The sequence below is a fragment of the Pezoporus occidentalis genome, unplaced genomic scaffold (genome assembly GCF_034315485.1).
Source record: "Pezoporus occidentalis ecotype Australia unplaced genomic scaffold, CSIRO_AGI_Poc_V1 ctg37, whole genome shotgun sequence".
NCBI lineage: Eukaryota > Metazoa > Chordata > Aves > Psittaciformes > Psittacidae > Pezoporus > Pezoporus occidentalis.
Genome location: NW_026915691.1, coordinates 3,583,914 through 3,602,913, shown reverse-complemented (window position 1 = coordinate 3,602,913; position 19,000 = coordinate 3,583,914). Strand labels below are relative to the sequence as shown.

General features: G+C 39.8%; 2 protein-coding genes across 14 annotated transcripts in view; both read left to right on the top strand.

Moving 5' to 3' along the window:
• Window positions 1–6,162, top strand: part of CABIN1 (calcineurin binding protein 1) — a 109,447-nt gene extending 103,285 nt beyond the window's left edge. For 7 of the 8 annotated variants that reach the window (XM_062631357.1, XM_062631355.1, XM_062631356.1 and 4 more), the window contains 3 exons: window positions 2,231–2,395; window positions 4,086–4,312; window positions 4,798–6,162. In XM_062631357.1, the coding sequence (XP_062487341.1) occupies window positions 2,231–2,395; window positions 4,086–4,312; window positions 4,798–4,941 (536 nt within the window). In that variant the 3' untranslated portion in view covers window positions 4,942–6,162. The remainder of the gene's footprint in view (window positions 1–2,230; window positions 2,396–4,085; window positions 4,313–4,797) is intronic. The other variant, XM_062631358.1, reaches the window with a different exon arrangement.
• A 2,674-nt stretch (window positions 6,163–8,836) lies between these two features.
• LOC134170168 (T-box-containing protein TBX6L) overlaps window positions 8,837–19,000 on the top strand; it is a 30,006-nt gene continuing 19,842 nt past the window's right edge. For 2 of the 6 annotated variants that reach the window (XM_062631367.1, XM_062631360.1), the window contains exons 1-3: window positions 11,077–15,049; window positions 15,640–15,779; window positions 17,005–17,195. The gene's annotated coding sequence lies outside the window, so the exon portion shown is untranslated. Of the gene's footprint in view, window positions 9,031–11,076; window positions 15,050–15,639; window positions 15,780–16,915; window positions 17,196–19,000 lie in introns of those variants that run through there. The other 4 variants (XM_062631363.1, XM_062631362.1, XM_062631361.1 and 1 more) reach the window with 4 other exon arrangements.

Genomic DNA, 19,000 nt, shown 5'->3' with positions numbered 1-19,000 from the left:
CTGCTAAATTAATTACTGTTTTGTATTCTTGATTAATAAGTGGATAAGAAAGATTCTGTTAGTACTTACCCTAGATACTTAAAACTGTGATTCAGGAGCATTGGAGCAAGTTAAAAAGGAGTTGATTTCTTAGCTGTCTTGCAGGGTGATCTTCTGAAGTCATTTTTAGCTTGCTTTTCTTCAAATGTTGATGTAATGTCTCTTCCTATCTTTCGATCAAGTGTCTTCTAGCATTTCAGTGTGTGCATCTTCTGGGTTTAGACTATAGCTTATCTTCAGATGCTAGCAGTGTAATGGATACGCGTATATTGGCTTTGGGTCACGTTAGGGCTGATCCTTCTTTGTATGGTCTCTTGTACTTTGTCAGCATGTGGTTAAATCATACGTGTATCTGGTATAAAGGGCAGGCAGATACACAAAATGAGCCTTCAGCCTTCCTCTGCTTCGTAAACAAGGAAATAGTGAATTATGATTTTCCTAGTTGAGATTCCTGTAGTTAAGTACTTCCTCCTGTGTTATTTTTAAGCTCATTCGGTCTATTAATACAATGCGTGTATAGATGCAACGATTACTTTTCTACTTCTAATGCTGTATTTTGAAGTATCCACAGAGAAATGTGCAAAAGATTGCTGAGGATAAGAACTACATTCTTCTGCATTAGATGTTTCCATTTTGTGCTTGATAGTGAGTGAACATCACAGAACAGAAGCTGCCTGTGATTTGTGCTGTAGTGTGTGACCTTTCCTTTCTGGGAGCTGTTGGAGAATTCTCTACAAGCAGACTCATTTATCCTAAGGCTTATATTGGCTATCAGCTGCAAGTTTAGATGATGGGTTCTTTTCTTTACCAATGAAAATTAGTGGATGAAAGAACTTACAGCCTGCTTTGTTAAGCCTTTTCTTGTACAAATTATTCAGGAACCCTAGAAAATCTAATCCTTTTAAAAATGTTGCATCTTTCAAACTGCATTGATCTGACTTCTACCAAGCTGTTAAGCTGCAGTGTTGTCTTAAGCATTTTCTACAAGTGAAACTCTTGTTCAGGAGCATCTTAGTGTGGTAAATCCCAAGTTCTTATCTACACTGGTGAAGATGGTGAAGCGTTTTCAGCACCTGAGGGGTTGGAGTAGTTTAGCAGTGAGGAAAAGTTGAAATGGATATTCCTTTTCAAGGCCCCACACTGTCAAAATCCTAAATTAATGTCGAATGATGATGTAATGAACATATAAAGAATTTTAGACCAAGTTAGGCTGTGAATATATGTTGTATCTGCTGGTCCATGATAGCTGCCTGTGTGCACCGTAGGCTGTGAGAATACAAGGTGATTCAAATTAGCCTGGTTTTGAAGGGTATCTTCATTTTTATCAGAGAGTGAGAGCTTGTTTGTGTGCCCATAGCCTTGAGTGGTTTGCTGCTGATTCAGTCTGCCCTTCTCAGAAAGGGCACCAGTAGCTCGCAGCAGTTCAGTGAATTTACTCCTGTTCTGTACAGTATGCATCTCAGTGTGTAAGAAAACTGTTTTAACACTGCATTAATTGAAAAGCTGATACAGCTGGTGTGTAATAAAGAGATTCTACACACACATACATGGATTCTGAGTTACAAGCATTCCCAAGTTCTGGAATAGCAGACGGTGGGAATTTTAGACTAATGTATTTATAGAGATACAGTGGACTTATCAGTGAGAAGTCGGAATTTAGTGTTAACTTGATACTGATTTCATAAAAACCAGATTTGGCTCTGTTACTGGGTATTTCCTGTGATCAATCTTCCTTACCAGTAAGGTGCACTTCAGTGTATCATGTATGTGTGGTTGCAGATCAGAGGGACCACTGAGCACAGCTGGCTCATCATTAAGGGTGATGGATTTTGCTCTGCACGTGTGCTAGGTGTTTCAGCCTTCACATCTCCAAAGGGGAATGGTCAGTTGCATGTGGTTTTGTTGCAGATGTTCACAAAGTGTCATACACAGGAATTTTTTTCTTCCGCTTTTTAAATGACATTTACTAGCATTTACTTTTTTTAAGAGTTGGAATTGATGGCACGAAGTATGACAAAGTTGGTAATGTCATCTTAGCTTGCCAGTACTTAATTTCACTCAGTCATGTTACAGAAATAGAGCAAGGGTTAAAAAAAAATCCTACCAGTTGGTTAGACAGCAGAAGGATTAAGGCTTGGGAGAGAGATCAGGATGTCTCTTAATATCTGTGAATTGTATTTCATTACTAAAGAGGAAGAAGAGCTTGAAGTGCCTTTGGAGGGGCTTGGATTTCAGCAGCAGGAGTCACGGCTTTGTCAGCAGATGAAAATGGCAACTGTTGCACCCTCACCAGAGCCTGTTTGCTGGCAAGTGGAATCAGTGACCAGCACAAATTTGGGACATGTTTGTACCCAAGGTAGGAGCTTTCTGTGCTTCAAAGAATTCTGAACATGCAGGTTAGATGCAGATCTAGGGATTGGATAGCTGTGATTCATATTCCTCAGTTTCTTTGCCTGCCTTCTAGTCAAGTATTTCAGAATGTAGAGGCATTCCTGACAATGTCCCAGCTTCCTGGGAAAGTGCCTTGTCGTCCCTTAATGGTTATTCTTTTTGGTGCATGACTTGCATGTTAAATACCATGGCATCAGAGCCAAATCAAAAAGCTCAAGGTACCAGGCCATCATGCTTTTGTAGTTTGTGCATCCTTTAAAGTAGAATTCCTCTTTTAATTGGAGTCTTCTGTGGGGCAGTACAACACTTCAAATGACACTATTTGAATATTGAGCTGAAGGAAATGATTTTGTTTCCCCCTTATGTTCACTCAGTTTGAGTAAACATAAACCCAGCATTTCTGCAGTAAATGCTTTCTACCCCTCCTCTGCCTGCTTCCCAAGAGAAATAGGAGTTGGTGTTTTAATTGAGAAAGTGTAAAACTTGGTATTTCAGGCAGGCATAATCTAGATATTTATGTTTGGGGTATCTTGTTTTTCCTTATTTGTTGAAAGGGAGCTTATCCTGTGTCTGATTACTGCAGCATATTTGGTGCTCTGCTCTGAAAAGATTGGCTGCCCATGGAGATGGGTCACTGACCTTGATGGAAAGCTGTGCCTCATCTGCTGTGGCAGTTCTTACAATCTTGTGCACACTTGAAAATGCACAATTCAATTTTACATCCCTTAGTAGACAATTCAACTGCTGGTGGTTTTTCAGAATAGCATCAAGAAGCTGGCATTTGTTGTGTTTAATGTCTATGAATACCTGTTATTATCAGTCTGAGATAGACCGGTGTTTTCATTCACATAACTTCATATGAAGTAGCATTATTAGTAAGAAATTGAGAAATCTCTTTTAACCAATTCTCACTTTTAATGTGAAAGCTGGTTATTGTTGTGCATATATTATTTTGTAATGTGATAGTGGCTAGAGAAGGGCTGGATCCCTCCTTACTTCATGAGATGAGCCCTGTCTGAGCAAGCTTCCATTGGAAAGACCACAAACTGAGACACTTGAGAAGTATGTGGAAATGATGCTAACTAGTGTGGGAGACAGTGGCATGAGCACCTCAAGGAGGATTTTATGGCAGGATTTGAAAATAGCAATGAGGAAATTTTAATGGGTGTTAACATATGTTTTTATTAAATTGTTGTGGAGTTGCTGTCTCCATAATTAAAGAAGCAACACGATGGTGGGAGAAATTAAGACTCATAAGTAAAGCTAAGTAGCTTTATTTGTTGCACTAGAGAATGGAGAGGCAGTTAGAGAATGCAAAGATAAGATAATTGCATCTGAAACAAGAAGTGGGAAAATGATGTTTGCAGTAGCCTTCTACATGTGGCTAGGTCACTGCTACACTGCCACTTGTCATGCTTGCTCAAATGGAGCTTCTGCTGTCCATGAAGATTATTTTTTTTAAATTATGTCTGGTTTCCAGTTGTCATTATAGAATTTTGAGGCACTTTGTTCTTCTGTTTCTAAGCCTTAATTAATGCAATGCTTCAAGAAGGGCCTTTTGAGCCAGCCATATATCTAGCAATGAACTGTGCCCTCTTCTTTGTGAAATCCTAGATAGCTTCCTAACATGCTTTTCCTTACTATTTTCTGTTTAGCCTCAAGTTCCAAGCCTGAACTCAGCTCCAGTTCACAGACTTTGGGAAGTCAGCAGAACAAGACAGATGGCACCCGAGTAAAAACTCGCATTCTGCCCAACATGCCAAAGCTTTTCATACCTTCATCTGTCACCAAATTTCCACCTGAGATCACTGTCACTCCACCCACTCCCACCCTCCTTTCTCCAAAGGGCAGCATTTCAGAAGAGACCAAGCAAAAGTTAAAGGTAATAAAAGGGAAACAGTAATTTTTTAGATTGTTTTTATCTTAATTCTACCCTTAATAAAATACTTGTATGAAAGGAGCAACAGTTCCTGACCCAGTTCATAACCACAGATAAGTAGTAGATGATGCTAGCTGTTAGCAGGAGCCAGTTTTTAAGGACTGGTGAAATATTGGCCATGGGTGAAATGATAGCTGTCCTAGTCCTTATGCCTATTCTGAGGGAATTAGAAAGAACTACAAAAATAGGTGAGTGAGCTAGTGCAGCCATTGCAATTCTTAGGCTAGTAGAAGCTACCAGAATATTGACTGTGGGGAAGCCTACTGGTAAATGTTATGCTGTTTCACATTAGAATGCCATATCTTTAATTAGAAGTCAGAGAGCTACTGAATGTGAAGGGATAGCAACCAGTGGGCTTTTATCCCTGTGATCACGGGTTTATCCTGACTATTTAGCAATATATTCTCTCTCTCTCTTTTTGGGATCAGTCTGCTATTTTGTCTGCTCAGTCTGCAGCGAATGTAAAGAAGGAGAGCCTTTGTCAGCCAGCTTTGGAAATCTTAGAGACCTCAAGCCAGGAGTCCTCACTGGAAAGTGATACTGATGAAGATGATGACTACATGGACATATGAGTGGATTTTGGCCATCATCAACACCAACCATATAATCATTCTTGCTGTCAGCATCTCTGGCAGTTGAAACATCTTCGTTGGCATTACTCTCCATTTAATTGGCATCATTGTGTTCTTCACTTTCATTACCTTTTTATCACCACTACCACTTGTATTGCCTTCAAAATCTTCGCCATTCTCCCCATCATGGTGCTTGATGGAAAGAACAATTGTTTACCAGGCAGTTAATTCATTTGGACCACACTCTCACCTCTACCTTCAGCAACACAAGGATGTTTTGTGCTGCAGTTCACATCTCTCTGCTGTTCCTGCTTCTTCAAACCAGAGCCTTGGAAGTCACTGCAGTAGCTCTTTTCTTTAGCATTTTCTTCTGTTTAATTGTCTGATTGCATTTTGCCCACTAGTTAAGTTTTTCTCCCAGTAATTCAGCAACCTGTTGTCTGTCCAGCCATGCCATGATTAGTCCAACAGCTCTCTTTGGAGGAGAATGGAGGAGGAAAAATTTGCTGAGCTGGTGGATGTTTTAATTGTATCAAGAAAGTCTGTGGCTTTGTTGTGAGGCCAGAAAGGTGAGCTGAGAGTCTGTCAGGTCCTTGGCACTGCTGAGTGCTTTGTTGGAATTTGACTGTGACAAATAGGCAAAGAACCATCTTTTCCAGGCAGACAGAGAGGTTGGCCTCCTGTTTGTACTCATTTCACACCGATGTACTTGAGTGTTGGCTTAAAGAACTGATCTTTCCAGAATTGTCTTACAGTCCTTTCTCTTCTGATGCCTTGGACAAGCATTTTGAATTGGGGGCTAGATGATATTTTTATGGAGGTATTGAAAAAACTTGAAAGGTTTCAATACCATTTCAGTAGTGTCTGTTTTTTACAGAATGACACGAAAAGGTGTTTTTTATCTATCTGCAGAGGGACTGCTCACAGTTATTTATATGAGAAAATAATGGTAACAAAGATCCTTGGGGGTTTTTTCTACTGAATGTTAACTTTGTAAAATAATGACCGCAAACCATGCAAAAAAATGTCACACACTATATATACACAGGTGTGCGCCCACACACATACATATATGTGTATGTACATACATGTATGTATATGGAAAAAGAAAATGCATACAGCTTGCAATGTCGGATTTCTTTGTGTTTGGGGGAGGTGGTTTTCTGTAAAATGCAGAGCTTTGTATAAACTTTTGTTTTTTTCTAATAAAGTTGAAATGTACTGTTGTCTCTGTTCCTCTGAGAGGGCAAGGAACCATGCTGCTGGAAAAAGTACTATTCCTCCCTTTTGTTTCTTGGGTAAGAAAGTAGTGGAGGAAGGAGGTGTGGGAAGTAGAAGCCTCTTCCTTTTCTGAAGACTGCAGAGCTCTTCAAATGGGTTTGGTCTTGTGTGATCTAGAACCTGGGTCAGCCGCTGCTGACAAGATTGCCTGCGCTGGGTTCACTTCCCCAGTAAGACATGGTCCGAGTTCTTTTTCACCTATGTGAGTCTCTTTGAATGCTAATGAACAATACAAGGGCAAAGACAGCATGTGGTTAATGAGATCACATAAAGTATTTGGCTCTGCAAATTAGCATTTAATCTACTGTTACAGTGATCACTCTCATTCACTGTAAGAATGGTAAATAGAGCGTGGATTAAAAAAAAGCAGCATTGCACTTTGTATTGCAAGCTTATTCTCATAGTCTGGGTTGTTTGTTCTAAACAAAATGTAACTTGTAAGCAAGTGAGCATGTCCATATGTCCATCTTGGGTGTATTAGCAACTGTACTGTAACTTGTGAGAGGTGAGCTGAATGCAGCTGATGTGGAAAAGAGCAGGTAACTGAATGGTAAAAGGAAGTGGGTATTTTCAATAGTAGTATGTTTTCAGTGTTGCGCTTTAATTTGGGGTGAGTTATAAATGCAGTGTCTAATATACTTTATATTCATTGATTGCTAATAGGCTAAGATAGCTGTCGATAATCATCATCTTTATTTTTTTTAGAAGATGGCACAGGAGAAAAGAAATTGGCTTCTTACTGAGAAACGGAGCACAGCTCAGAGGATGTAGTTCTCAACGGGGCTTTTTCACCCAAGTAGAACAGACTACAAAGGCTTTTTGGCTAATGTGTATTCTTAAACGTGTGGCTAACTTTAACGTCACATTTAAATTCTCAGGTCTGTACTTCTATTTTGGTCTGATGTATGAAGACAAAGCATTTGATTTTCTTAATTGAATCTCGTCACTGAAAATGATTGTTATCCTTTATTGTTCTGAAAGATTCCTTGGCATTAAGCATTTTGCCTGTTTTTTTTGTTGTTTTTTTTTATCCAGCGCTTGCTAAAATGCCTGATCTTGAGCTTTCTTTTGACTTCTGGTCCTGCTTTTTGAGAAGGATTTAAATTTTTGCTGGTTAAGGAGCAAAAACAGTAAGTGAAACTGTTCCTGTCAGTCAAGAAAGCTAAACTTTGCTGATCTGTCCTAAACTCATTTTAATCTTCAAACTATGCAACTTGTTTTATCCTATATTCAAAACTCTTTTCTTTTTTTCCTTTTTTAATCTATGTTCTTTTATTCCCATAATGCTCTTGGGTAGCTCAAGGATTTTTTTTCTCAAACTCAAGAAATTACTGAGACCACATTACACAGGTCACCTCCTTCAAATTCTGCCCTTCTGCTAATGACTGAATAGTGTGTTGCTCAGCTGTGGGCCATCTTCAACAATGGCTAAAGCAGCTGTTCTTCATATAATATATTCTTTTGTGAAAGCACCTGTCTTTGCAGTTTGTGTAGTTCTTCAGTTCAAGAAGACATATTCTGGAGTGAAGATGCCAAGATCACTGGATGCGTCTACATACAATGTTTGAGGCACCATCTCTAAAGATACTTGGAGCAAGAACTTTGAATCCTTACAGACAGAAGTATTCATTAATTTGTCATCTTTTGAAGCCTGGCAATATAATTCTGTGGAGTTTTCAGGGGGAAAAAAAACCCTTATGGTAAAAGTGCAGTTAGCTATGTGTTTACTTGAAGTAATTTCCTTGATTTCAGTCTAGTCCTAGTTGTAATACTTGAAATCCAAGTATAGGCAAGGTCCAAGTTCAGCAAATCAAATGAAATGTAACATCTGCCTTCAGGATTTACAGGATAACCATTGCTTTTGAAATCTTGGTTTTCCCAGGTTTCTTGCTCATGTGCCAGACAAATAAATGGCAGCTGCTGAAGTGTATTGCTTTTGTATTTGTTCAGTTCAGTTGGGTTTTTCCTAGTGAAGTTATGGGGACAGGAACATAAGGTCTGAGGTCTGTGCCCAAGTGGGGTGAGAAGGAGGCTTTTACTTTTCCCCCATTTCCCCCCCCTTTTTTTTTCCTGCTGTAATTGATTAAAAAGCAAATCCTTTTTGGCTGCTGAAAAGCCAAACTGTTGGAACTTGCAGGCAAATAACAAAAAAGGTTTTGTTCCAAAGCAAATGGAAGAAGAAATTATTTTGAGTTGGGTGTTGAGAGTAATTTGTAGATAGTTGATAGACTTTCTGTGCCATTACTGGGCATCATTTTTTACACATGGTGAGATATCTTGCACTGATCACCATTGCTGAGGTATATAGTACTGGGAGTAGGCTGTGCTTAATGCAGTTGCATTTCCTGGCACAAGGTTTATATAATTTATGTAATAGTTAAGACCATCAAGAATTTATGTCTCTGAGGCAAGCACTAATGTTTTACTAAGAATAAATTTTGTTGGGCTCAGCTGTCATTAGTGGCTTCTGCCCACTGTCTGCAAAATGCTGTTCATTTCCTTTCACAACCAAAACATCACGTCAAGGAAGAAACTAAGTATTTTCCTCAGTTTTATTTCATGCTAGAGTTTGTCAGTTGTTGTCTCTGTGTTTTTTTTGGCTCGGTTTGAGGTTTTTTTGAGAGGGTTTTTTGTTTGTTTGTTTGTTTAATTAGAATTAGTTGTCCTCATGAATAATGACATCAATGTCTTTTGCAGCCAAAATATACCATATGGTCAGGGAGCAAGTGACCAGGAAAAGATGAGGAAGGGATGGCAGCCAAAGCTGATTAAGACACAAAACGAACTGAGTGGAAACAGAGGGGCCAGGTGAGAACAGACTAAGTCTTACCATCGAGGGCAGGGTCACACCTTTGTTAAATTCAGTACTCTGGTTTTGGCGGTACTGATCCTCCAAGTGGTACTGATATTCCAAGTAAGGTGAAAGAATCCGTGGTGTACGTAGTTTATATGCACAGTGTTATCTACCAAGCAGAGACCATTTCTGTTCCTGCAGGTGCTTGTCATATTTTTTAAGGAAAAAAAGGTGGCAGGGTAAATTAGTTGAGATGCTCAGAAGAAAAGGCAGCAGGCATAGATTTTGTCATCTCTTACTTAGTCATGCAAAGCTGGGATGAAGAAGCTTTGTTCTTGAAGGTGAAGATGATGGCAAGAGCTTCAGTGTAGGTGTTGAGTGTTAATTGCTGTCTTTCCCTTTCTTCTAGATGATGACTAGGAATCCACTAATGTTAAGCTTTGAAGCATGCGTCAGGATTTTAGGAGTAACCTTGGGATACTGTATATAGCACAGGCTGTACGAGCCCAAGTTATGCCTTTATGAGAACTCCCTGTGAGACTTGAGATGTTGCAGAGCACAGTCCAACAGGTAGCATTGCGAAGGGTGACAGACCAGCATGTGAGGTTTGTTGGCATCTGGAGGACAACTTCACATGAATGGCTCTTTCATATTAATACTTAACTCCAGGTAAATCTCACCAGATGTTAATGACATATCTCCTTGAATCGTCATCTTTTGTTCTGCTGCTGTTTATCTAATGCATGTATGAGGATGACACCCCATAAGCAAGCATTTGTTAGCCAAATGCTAACAAATCCAGAGCCCCTCTTCCACACTCTTCAAAGCTGTCATATCTGCACCGAGGTTGGAGAGCTCTTTGTTCACACCATGTATCTTGCTGCCTGTGGATTTCTTTTGGCCACAGCTGACCCTTAGAGTTGGGGCCTTAGAGACTATATATGGAACGTGAATGTTTGATTTCTCCCCCACTACCCACAGGCCACCTCTGCCAAGCGCATGGGGGTCAATCCTTGCGGAGGTTCTGATGCAGGCTCAGATGGCAACCTTGCAATGCTCACATGAACCAGCACGGTAGCTATGGATGTCAAGGAGCTTTTCTGTATATTATCTCAAAAACTTCTTCCATCCTGTGGATGTGTTTATCCCTAATAAAATGACATCTGTGAATAAGAAGGCGGCACGTGGTGGGTCTGGCTGGAGTGCAGTCTCAAGGCTGTGATCACCTCTCGATATAGCCGTATGTTCGAAGTTCATCCTGTCAGTTTGAGAGCTACGCTGTCTGCTCTGGTAGCACTAGAGGGGGCCCTAGGACAGAGAAGAAAAAGGGAAAATAAAAAAGCCGGGGGGAAGAAGGGTTAAAAACAACCACCACTGCAAAGCCGAGGATGGATGACCAGGACCTGTCTTTAAACTACTGAAATACTAAATTACATTGCTAGTTTTGACCTCACTTTTAAGGGCCTTCTGCTACTGTACCATAGGTCCTTTTCATAATGTATGGTCTGGTTCAAAGCAGAGGGAATGAGAATCCTCATAGTCAGTTTACAAGATTCTGGCCGTAGCAAAAAACCCCAAACCCACAACCTCACTGTTTCCATCCTACAATTAACAGGAGCACAGCTTCACTATATACTTGCTTTTCACATGAACTCTGTTGGCACCATAATGGTGTTTTTCCTTTATTTTTTTTTTATTTCCCTATAAAAAGTCTCCTGGGTATTTTCCATTTTCTCAATATGCAGCAAATTATAATGGGGGAGAGAAAGAGCATCTTTTGGCACTTAATCTTGTGTAAAAGGACCCAAATAATGCTTTCGGCTTTGTCAGTGTAAATCCTGATTAATTCAATCCTAGTCCATCACAGTGGCATGGAGTTTGTACAAGCGTTATGGGTCCAAGAATAGTGACAAAAATGTAACCCAGGGATCTGTAAAGTGTTTTGAGGTAGTTCTGTTAAAGTAAAATTCTACTTAGGGACAAAAATGTATATGAAAACGATGGAAGAAGTGTATAGCTTTCAAGCTTGGAAAAAACCCTTATATACAGTATGCTATCTAAAGTACACTGGAGAAAACATACTGTAGTCATCTGACAGAAATGCACATGAAATGGGATGGGGAGATGGAGCTGAGGCTACAAACTGACTGCAGAATCACAACAACAAAGTAATTTCTATGAAGGGGAAAAGTAGAATCACACTTTTGTCTGCATTTGAGATTTATCTGCGCAATTAAATGATTGCATAGCTCGGTACAAAAACATTAAATTATATAATCCCAGTGGGAGGAACACTTTACAGTCTCTCTGAGTATGTTGTCTTATTAAAGGAAACTGCTTATCTAAAACCAAGTCAATGTATGTGGTGAAAAGTAGGTTTTGCCCTCAGATCAGACATGGGTATATCCATCTCAGGTTTTTTTCAGCCAGTTTTTTTCTCTCCCTTCTCTTTCAGAGACCCTGCAAACAACAATGAATTCCAGTATAAATGGAATATAAACAAAGTTCATATATGGTATAAACATATGAGAACCGCAGTGGAATGGTATTCATATAATTTTAGTTAGAGTGATGTTATTCTAACTACAAGTGAAAGGCCATGTAACAGACAAAGGTATTTTAGACTTAATGCTTCCTGTGTTAGTGCTTAATTGTTCTGTGTAACTACAGTTAGCTTAAGAGCCTGTCCTACTTATTCACACTCTTTTACTCTCTGAGGTATTTGGCAGATAAATAGGACTGTTGACAAGAAATAATAAGCAATTGAGTTTTATTTGCAAATACGCATTGCATGAACCATTATCTAATACAGCACTGAACACATACTGTTCAGTAATAATTAGAAAAGGATGTGGTATGAGCAAAAAAGCTTTATTCTTTAGAAGTGTTCTTTGATTCCTTGTAATGTAAGTCACACCAGAGGTTTCATTTCCTTAAGTTACACGCTAAAATGTATGAAGAGTCACATTTTCTCTTCTAAATGCATGGGTATATATAAAATGTAATTTCTTCAATATGATTGCGGTGATAATTTTCCCCTTAAGAGATGGCATTAGATATAGTCTCAAAGAATACCGTAACTTGTTAATTGAACTGCCATATAAAACCACCATCCTATATGAATGTCAGAAAGCAGTAGTTTTGAGTGTGGAAATTTGTCACTTAGGAACGTCTAGACTGTATATTAGATTTCCATTAAGTCAAAGTGGGTTAGAAAAAAAGGTTTAGAAATTCATAGTGGAAATTATTGAGCTTGCATCAATTTGCAGCACTACACCCTCAAGTAATCAGTGCAAGTTCCAACAAATCACAATGCTGCTGGGACTTTCCCAGTAGACAGCACTGCTGGAAATGCTTCCTATACTTAATAAGTAAATGGGCTTTCCTGGGAGCAAAACAAGGAATCTGACATGTTGTCTCACAGTAAAGAGCACCGGTACAAGATGATTTTTGGCTTGGCTTTCTTGAACATAACAGCTTGGGATTGCACATCATAAACTACTGCTGCAAAAAGAAGTGCAGGAGTTTCCGCTTTATAACCTGAGTCCGTTGATCCCCTTGCTTTGCTAGTGTAAAGAAGCCTCTGAATCTGCTTGTGCAGTTAGAAGTAGGCATTAGCATCTAGGCAGAGCTGTCAGTTCACACTTTAGTTGTGAGAAGACAGACATAGGTCTTTCTTTGGAAGCTGAATAAGACTAGTGTATGTACAGGGACATGCTTGCATGCACCCTGGTGCTTTTTGTTGTCTCTAAAGTCAATCTTCAGATGAACTGAGCAAAGACTCTCCTACAATAGCTAGTTCTTCCAGGCCTGTACTTCTCTTTGGAAGTTTTTCATTCCAAAGCAGGTTTTCTCCATGTGAGAAGGAAAATGGGAAAGCAGTGCAGTGTCAGGGTCGTTTTAATTCCTTGATGTCCTCCACTGCCTCCACCTCGGCCACAAAGATGTCCCTGTTCTGCTGGGGTGGCAGGTGCTGAGCCTGGGCTGAGCATTGCAGCCCTTCATCTGCAGGAGCAGAACACTCCCCGCGCTGAGCTCCTTGGACATGTGTATTGGCAGCTGTTAAGGGGCAGACACAAGGTCCTTTAACAACTGCACATAATTCAGATGACTTCTCTGGAAATGCTAATGTATAAGTGAACAAGTTCACTTTTAGACAATTGATAATTCAATTAAAATGTAAGAGTAAATAGAATGTGCTTATATGCACTCCTTGCATTTGCTTTCTTAATAAGTTGAACTTCTTGCCATTTCAATGAAACTCAAATACTTACATTACCATTCTAATGCCTGGTTTGTGTGTATGGTCACATTTCAGTAATGACAAAGCGCAGTGTAGCAACTGTCATGTTATCTAGTACTGTGAAGACAAGTAGCTGTAAAGAATATGAAAATAGGGAAATGTTATTCCCAAGTGCAGACTGTGCTGGGGAAGAGGGGGACAGGAGAAGGATGATATTTCATCTAAAATACATGTCGGGTTCAACAAGGTACCTAAATATAAGTACAAAACACTACTACTGGTGACAGTGAAGATAGCAAAGGGCATCATCAGCTCTATTTCACCCTAGCCTTACACTGTGTACAGTTTCTCTAGTGACCTAAAGTCTTTCTTCAACTAAAATTTCCATTGAAACCATGTGCTTTAAAATAAATACATTTAACTTCCTTTGTACTCATAAATGCAAAATTTCACAGTTAACCACTGAAAAATGAGAAAGGCCAAAGAAAGGTTGAAGTATCTCTGCTGGTCAGCCCAGATTAAGTCTGTGGGAAACTGAGTGACTATGAAGAATAGGCCTGGGTACGATAGGGTGTACAAATAAAATGACAATGTAATATGAGGTTTTGACAACAAATCAATCAGAAAAAGCAGGAACAGACCGTAGTTTTAAAGTCGTGCTGTGTTAATTTGAGAGCAGTACTAAGGAAATCAAAATTCACCAATTAACTCTCCCTGAAGTGATGATGGCTAGGACATATAGATGAACTTTAGGGAGCAACTGGTGTTACCCACCTAAGTTCCAGGAAGAGAGATCATAAAATGAAGTTCTGTTTGGTGATACCCGCCTTACAATGGGGCAGGGTATTAGCAATACCATTTTCTTTAACACCTTTTCTTCCCCATCCTCACTGGTTGATACTGTTCCAGCAAGGAAATCCTGGTGGTTTGCAGAATAGTAGCAGCAGAACTCATGATAGTTACTGAATATGATGGACTAGAAGCTGGTTCAGTTTTGGTGACTTCTGTATCTGGGCTTTGTAAATATTCACTTCCCACACCTATTTCCTAATAACACCATTGATCTATTGGTCAAAAGAACTGAATTGTGCATCAGAACTTTCCCACTAGCTGGTAAGTTTTTTAATTACCCTTTATCTTCCATTTTCTGTTCCCATAAAATGGAAGCTACATGTCCAAGCTCCCACCCCACCCCAAATGGCCACTGAATTTGAAGCAGAGATTTTTATATATCGGAAATTGTTTATCATTTTACCTTCTGACCAATTTTAGTTAAAACCATGGATTTTTTTCATTCTGAGTGAATGAATAATAATAGCCTCTCAGAACAGATTCCATAGTTGAGTTGAACAAGAGCAATACAAAAAGTCACCTGAGTTTTTGTCATGATGAATAACATAGAGATTCCCTTGAGCAGAATTCTGGAGAAGACTGACATCTCTTCTCAGTTAAGTGTAGAATATGCTTAGTTTTTTTTGAGAACCCTTGGCTCTGATTGCTGAGAAACTGGGATAATTCAGTGCAGCAAAAAAAAAGTCTTTTTTTCTAATCAGGACTTACTTGTATTTTTCGGTTTTTACCTATTCCCTAGTTGAAATTTCCTGTGTCTTGTAACCATTTAACAATATGTTACTAACCATCCATTATGTCCTGCTTTATTCTCTTTTAGATGAAAGAGCCATGTAAAAAGAGAATTCACCAACCCCTGTGACTGAATTTGAGCGATAATGTCAATGGAATTAACACATTGCCATTGTTGAATGGTCTCCTGTGGCTATATAAACATCAAGGTAACACATTTCCAAAGCAGAAGACATTACTGCTGTGGTACTGCTGTTCTGTTGTTTTGAGAGTATTTCCTTGCTGATGTAGATTTCCTACTGATGTAGAGCTGCCATTTTGCCTGGTGGAGGATGATGTTGGGAGAAAAAAAAAAGATTTTTTTGCTGAATTCTTATTTGCTAAAGAAAATCTATTACATTGTTTGGCTAAACATGGAATGAGAGCCCAAGTACGCTAAGGTTTATTTAAGATGGCCTCATACTGGCAAATACGTTTAAATGACATCTCTCTTGAGGACCTAATTCCATTTCTGAAGAAGACCTTCTGGAAAAGCTGGGACAGAACTGCCTTCAGGAAACCCAGGGTTCTTCAGCCTGAGCAGAGTTAACTCGAGAATAATTGCCTCCCATACTAGCTTCAGCCATTAGCATAACTTTCATCTCTGAGAATAGAAATAGACTGAGGCTTAAATACCTTCAGTATGTTGCTGAGTACAGTGTTAGTAAGATGCAAGTTTCAGTTTTAACTTCGAGGCTGGCAAACAAATTGTGAGACCAGGCTAGTCAGAAAACTTTTAACTGTGGTAATTCCATTCTAGGCTCATTGTCACCGTCTCACCTAATGCAGGAGACAAGTAGCTGATGTGGATGTTGCATAGCAACTATAATTTCTTGTGTCACAAAACCACTGACAATGGCTGCATTACAGAAGCCAGAGCTGGTCAGTTAGGACATGCAGGTAACAGTAATGATTTTGTTTATTATGAGCTTCCTTCTCCTGGTTGCAAATGGGAAAAGAACCTGTATTTCTGCAAGTATATTTTCATTTGTCTTCAGGCAAGAAAAAACTCGGGCAGTAAGTGCTTAACCAGAACAGAACCTGATGAGTTCCCTTCCTAAATACCCCATTATGTGAATTTTGCTTCTCTCCAGTCACCTTTAATCAACTGGTCAGTGGGTTTGCTGCATTTCTATGAATCAGAGACCATAACACAGGTTTCGAAAGGTGGGAAGTCAATCTAAAGCTTGACCTCACCAGGCAAAGACAGACGTATCCCTCTCCAGAATCCATTAGACATACCCACTGCCTCTACCAGACCTGAAAAAAAATGCAGTTTGCAGAGCTGAATTTGGCACTTTCGTGAACATTAGGGCTGAAACAAAAGAGAGGGAGGTATTGTCCATCCCCAGAACAGCCCTGGGTTGGATTCCTCAAAGAAGATGTTTCAGTGTAGGGAATGTTCTGTTTCTGCACTGCTCTTGAGTAACAAGAGGTAGAAAAGAAAGTTGTGATGGAAGGAGCGAGGAGCTGCCTATGACAGGAATTGTTAGGACGTGGAAGATGACTTGGTGAATTGTGAACACTGTGCATATGTTAAACTAAGTGGACAGTGTTTGTGTACACTGTAGTCATTTTCAGTCCCTTGAGAGCTCTTTGAAGCTCTCTGAAAGCAGAGAAGATAACAGCTACTAAACAGCTACTAAACTTTGTGCTTTAGAATGCAAGAGAAATTGCTTTTTATCCATGGATCAATCTTTTGTCAGCCCATACACAGTGGCTGACGGCTTTAGTGTATTTTCATTGTCACTAAAAGGCTTTTCTTGGGAAATGAAGCCCAGTGGCTCAATAACTTGTCACCTTTCCCATGACTCTTGCCTAGGCCTAGGAGTGGGGAAGAGGAATGCTCTGCCAGGCTCAGCAACATTCAGGTTGCAGTCATACTCACACCTCTCTTAGGAGTCTTTTGTGATTTATGATGTGTAGAAATGCAGGATTTTATTTTTGTAGATCCTCAGCTGGGTACAAAAGCTGATGTCAGGCCCCTGAGCCCAGCAAAAAAGATACCAATGGCAAAAGCATGCCCCCCATCTTTCGTTTTTTCCCTTCTTTCGTTCTACCCTCATTTTTACAGACACTTTTCCCCCATATACCCATTTCTTTTTTTAATCTTTTGGAAGAACAGAGGATCTCCTGAACCAGTAAGAGACAGCTCTTCAGAAGAACAGGAGTTATGGAGCCCTTCTGCATTTCTGCTCTAGGGTTCTTCAGGAAACCTGTCTGTAGATGGCTCACAGTTCTAGTGCCAAAACAGTCCCCAGCCTTGTGACGGCTGCAGCTTTGGCCAACAGCAGGGGACACCAGTGACAGTGGCAGGTAGGAGAAAGTGGTCCATCTTCTGAGTCACCTAATATGCTCATAATTTTATCACCTCAGACTGTAGTAAAGTAGTTGCGTATATGCTATGAGATCTAAGCATTTAGCAGGTAATCTTGTGGGGAAAATGTAGCATGATTGCTCTAGTTTATTTCCTGTTATTAGACACTAGCTCTCCATCATCAAGATGCTGAACAAAAGGCAGGCATAACCACTACTAAGAGTTATTGAGGTTCAAACTTGAGCATGAAAGATTCTTTCTTTTCATGTTTCACTTGATTTCCACTCTGACTCCTTTTGGGATGATGAGTGTTTCAGCTCTGGAGCAAACTTGGGCAGCTTTGAAATGTATTGATGGACTGGTTAAGCAAATAATCTCAGAGGAGCAGCAGAGCTACTGTTTCAAGAGACAAATGAGGATGAACAGAGTGGGTAGAGGGGAAAACTGTGTGCTGTGTTCATGTCCAGCATGTTCCATTGGCAGTTGCACTTTTTTGCTTCTCCTGGAAGCACTAGGTAAGTTCTAGTACCAACCCTGAAGTAACAACGCTCAGTTCTGCTCTCTCCTGCTGTGCAGACACGTTCCCTCCTTGCAGCTATAGCTTCAGGCCTAGACCTTTACTCTACCTCCCCAATGCTGATGAACATCATATCTTAGACAATGCCCACTACAGGTGAGAAACTGTTGCAAAGGCTCATCCCCTTTTCCCCAGACACTTCACCCAGATTCTCCAGCTCTTAGGAGTCACTGAAGAGAGAAACAGTCTCCTTACAGATAATTAAGATCACCAATAAAGCTCTGAAGCAGTATGATCATTTAAGAGAAGCCTGGACATTTTCCTCTTCTTGAATCTGTATTGAATGTGTAGTGCTGTAATCCACAGTGTATAAGTAAGCCCTGATTACATTGCCCTGGGAAGCAGTCTGTTCATATGCCCGTAGAACGTACATTTTTCTTTGTGGTCCTAGAATTAATTTAGTATCTGTTTGAAGAATCATAGGAATAAGAGATAAGCAGGTATCTCAGACCTTTCTTTGCTGCTCATGTGAAGGCAAGATTGTTCTCTGCAGTACCACTGGTTTGTGCAGAAATCATTTAAAAGTCTAATACAATAAGGGTTTTGCCTGTTACTTCTGTGAACAGTCTGCCATTGCACAGCTGGTACTTTTTTTTCTGGATTCTCAAATTGCTTCTATCTCATTTTCATCCCTACTAATGAAGATAATTATATCCTTTTGTAGCATATTAATTCCTCTGTCATGTGTATGTTTACACCCTGCAGACATGTTCATTTCTTCTTTGTGCACAGAACCATCAGTCAAGAAAGCTTTATTTAACAACTCTTCTAATCTTTTCTGATGTTCAATTCATCCAGTCTCCCTCCAGTTCCCCAGTAGCTTTGATAATGAGGTGATAAGAATTACATGTAGTTTTACCAGTTTGTTTTATAGCAGACTAACAAAGAAGCCCTGCCACTTTCCTGCTTAACTATATGCTATTTTTCCATATGCATCCTGTGGTTATATTTGGCTGCTTTTGTTTCCTTGTTGAAAACAAAAGCATCACACTTACTGCAGAAAATCATCTGAACTATCTCTGTATTGTGCCCTCTTTAGTATTACCATGGTTTTTTATAGGTGGATATGGCTGAACGTTACTGTTGTCAAAAGAAAAGATTAAATTATTCTCATAAACATAGAGGTGGGGGCAAGGAACCACAGAAGTCAGCAATTCCTCCCTTGAACAACTCCTTGGCAATAAGATGTGAGGGGAGGAAAAGGAGTAGTTCCATCCTGGAGAGGAA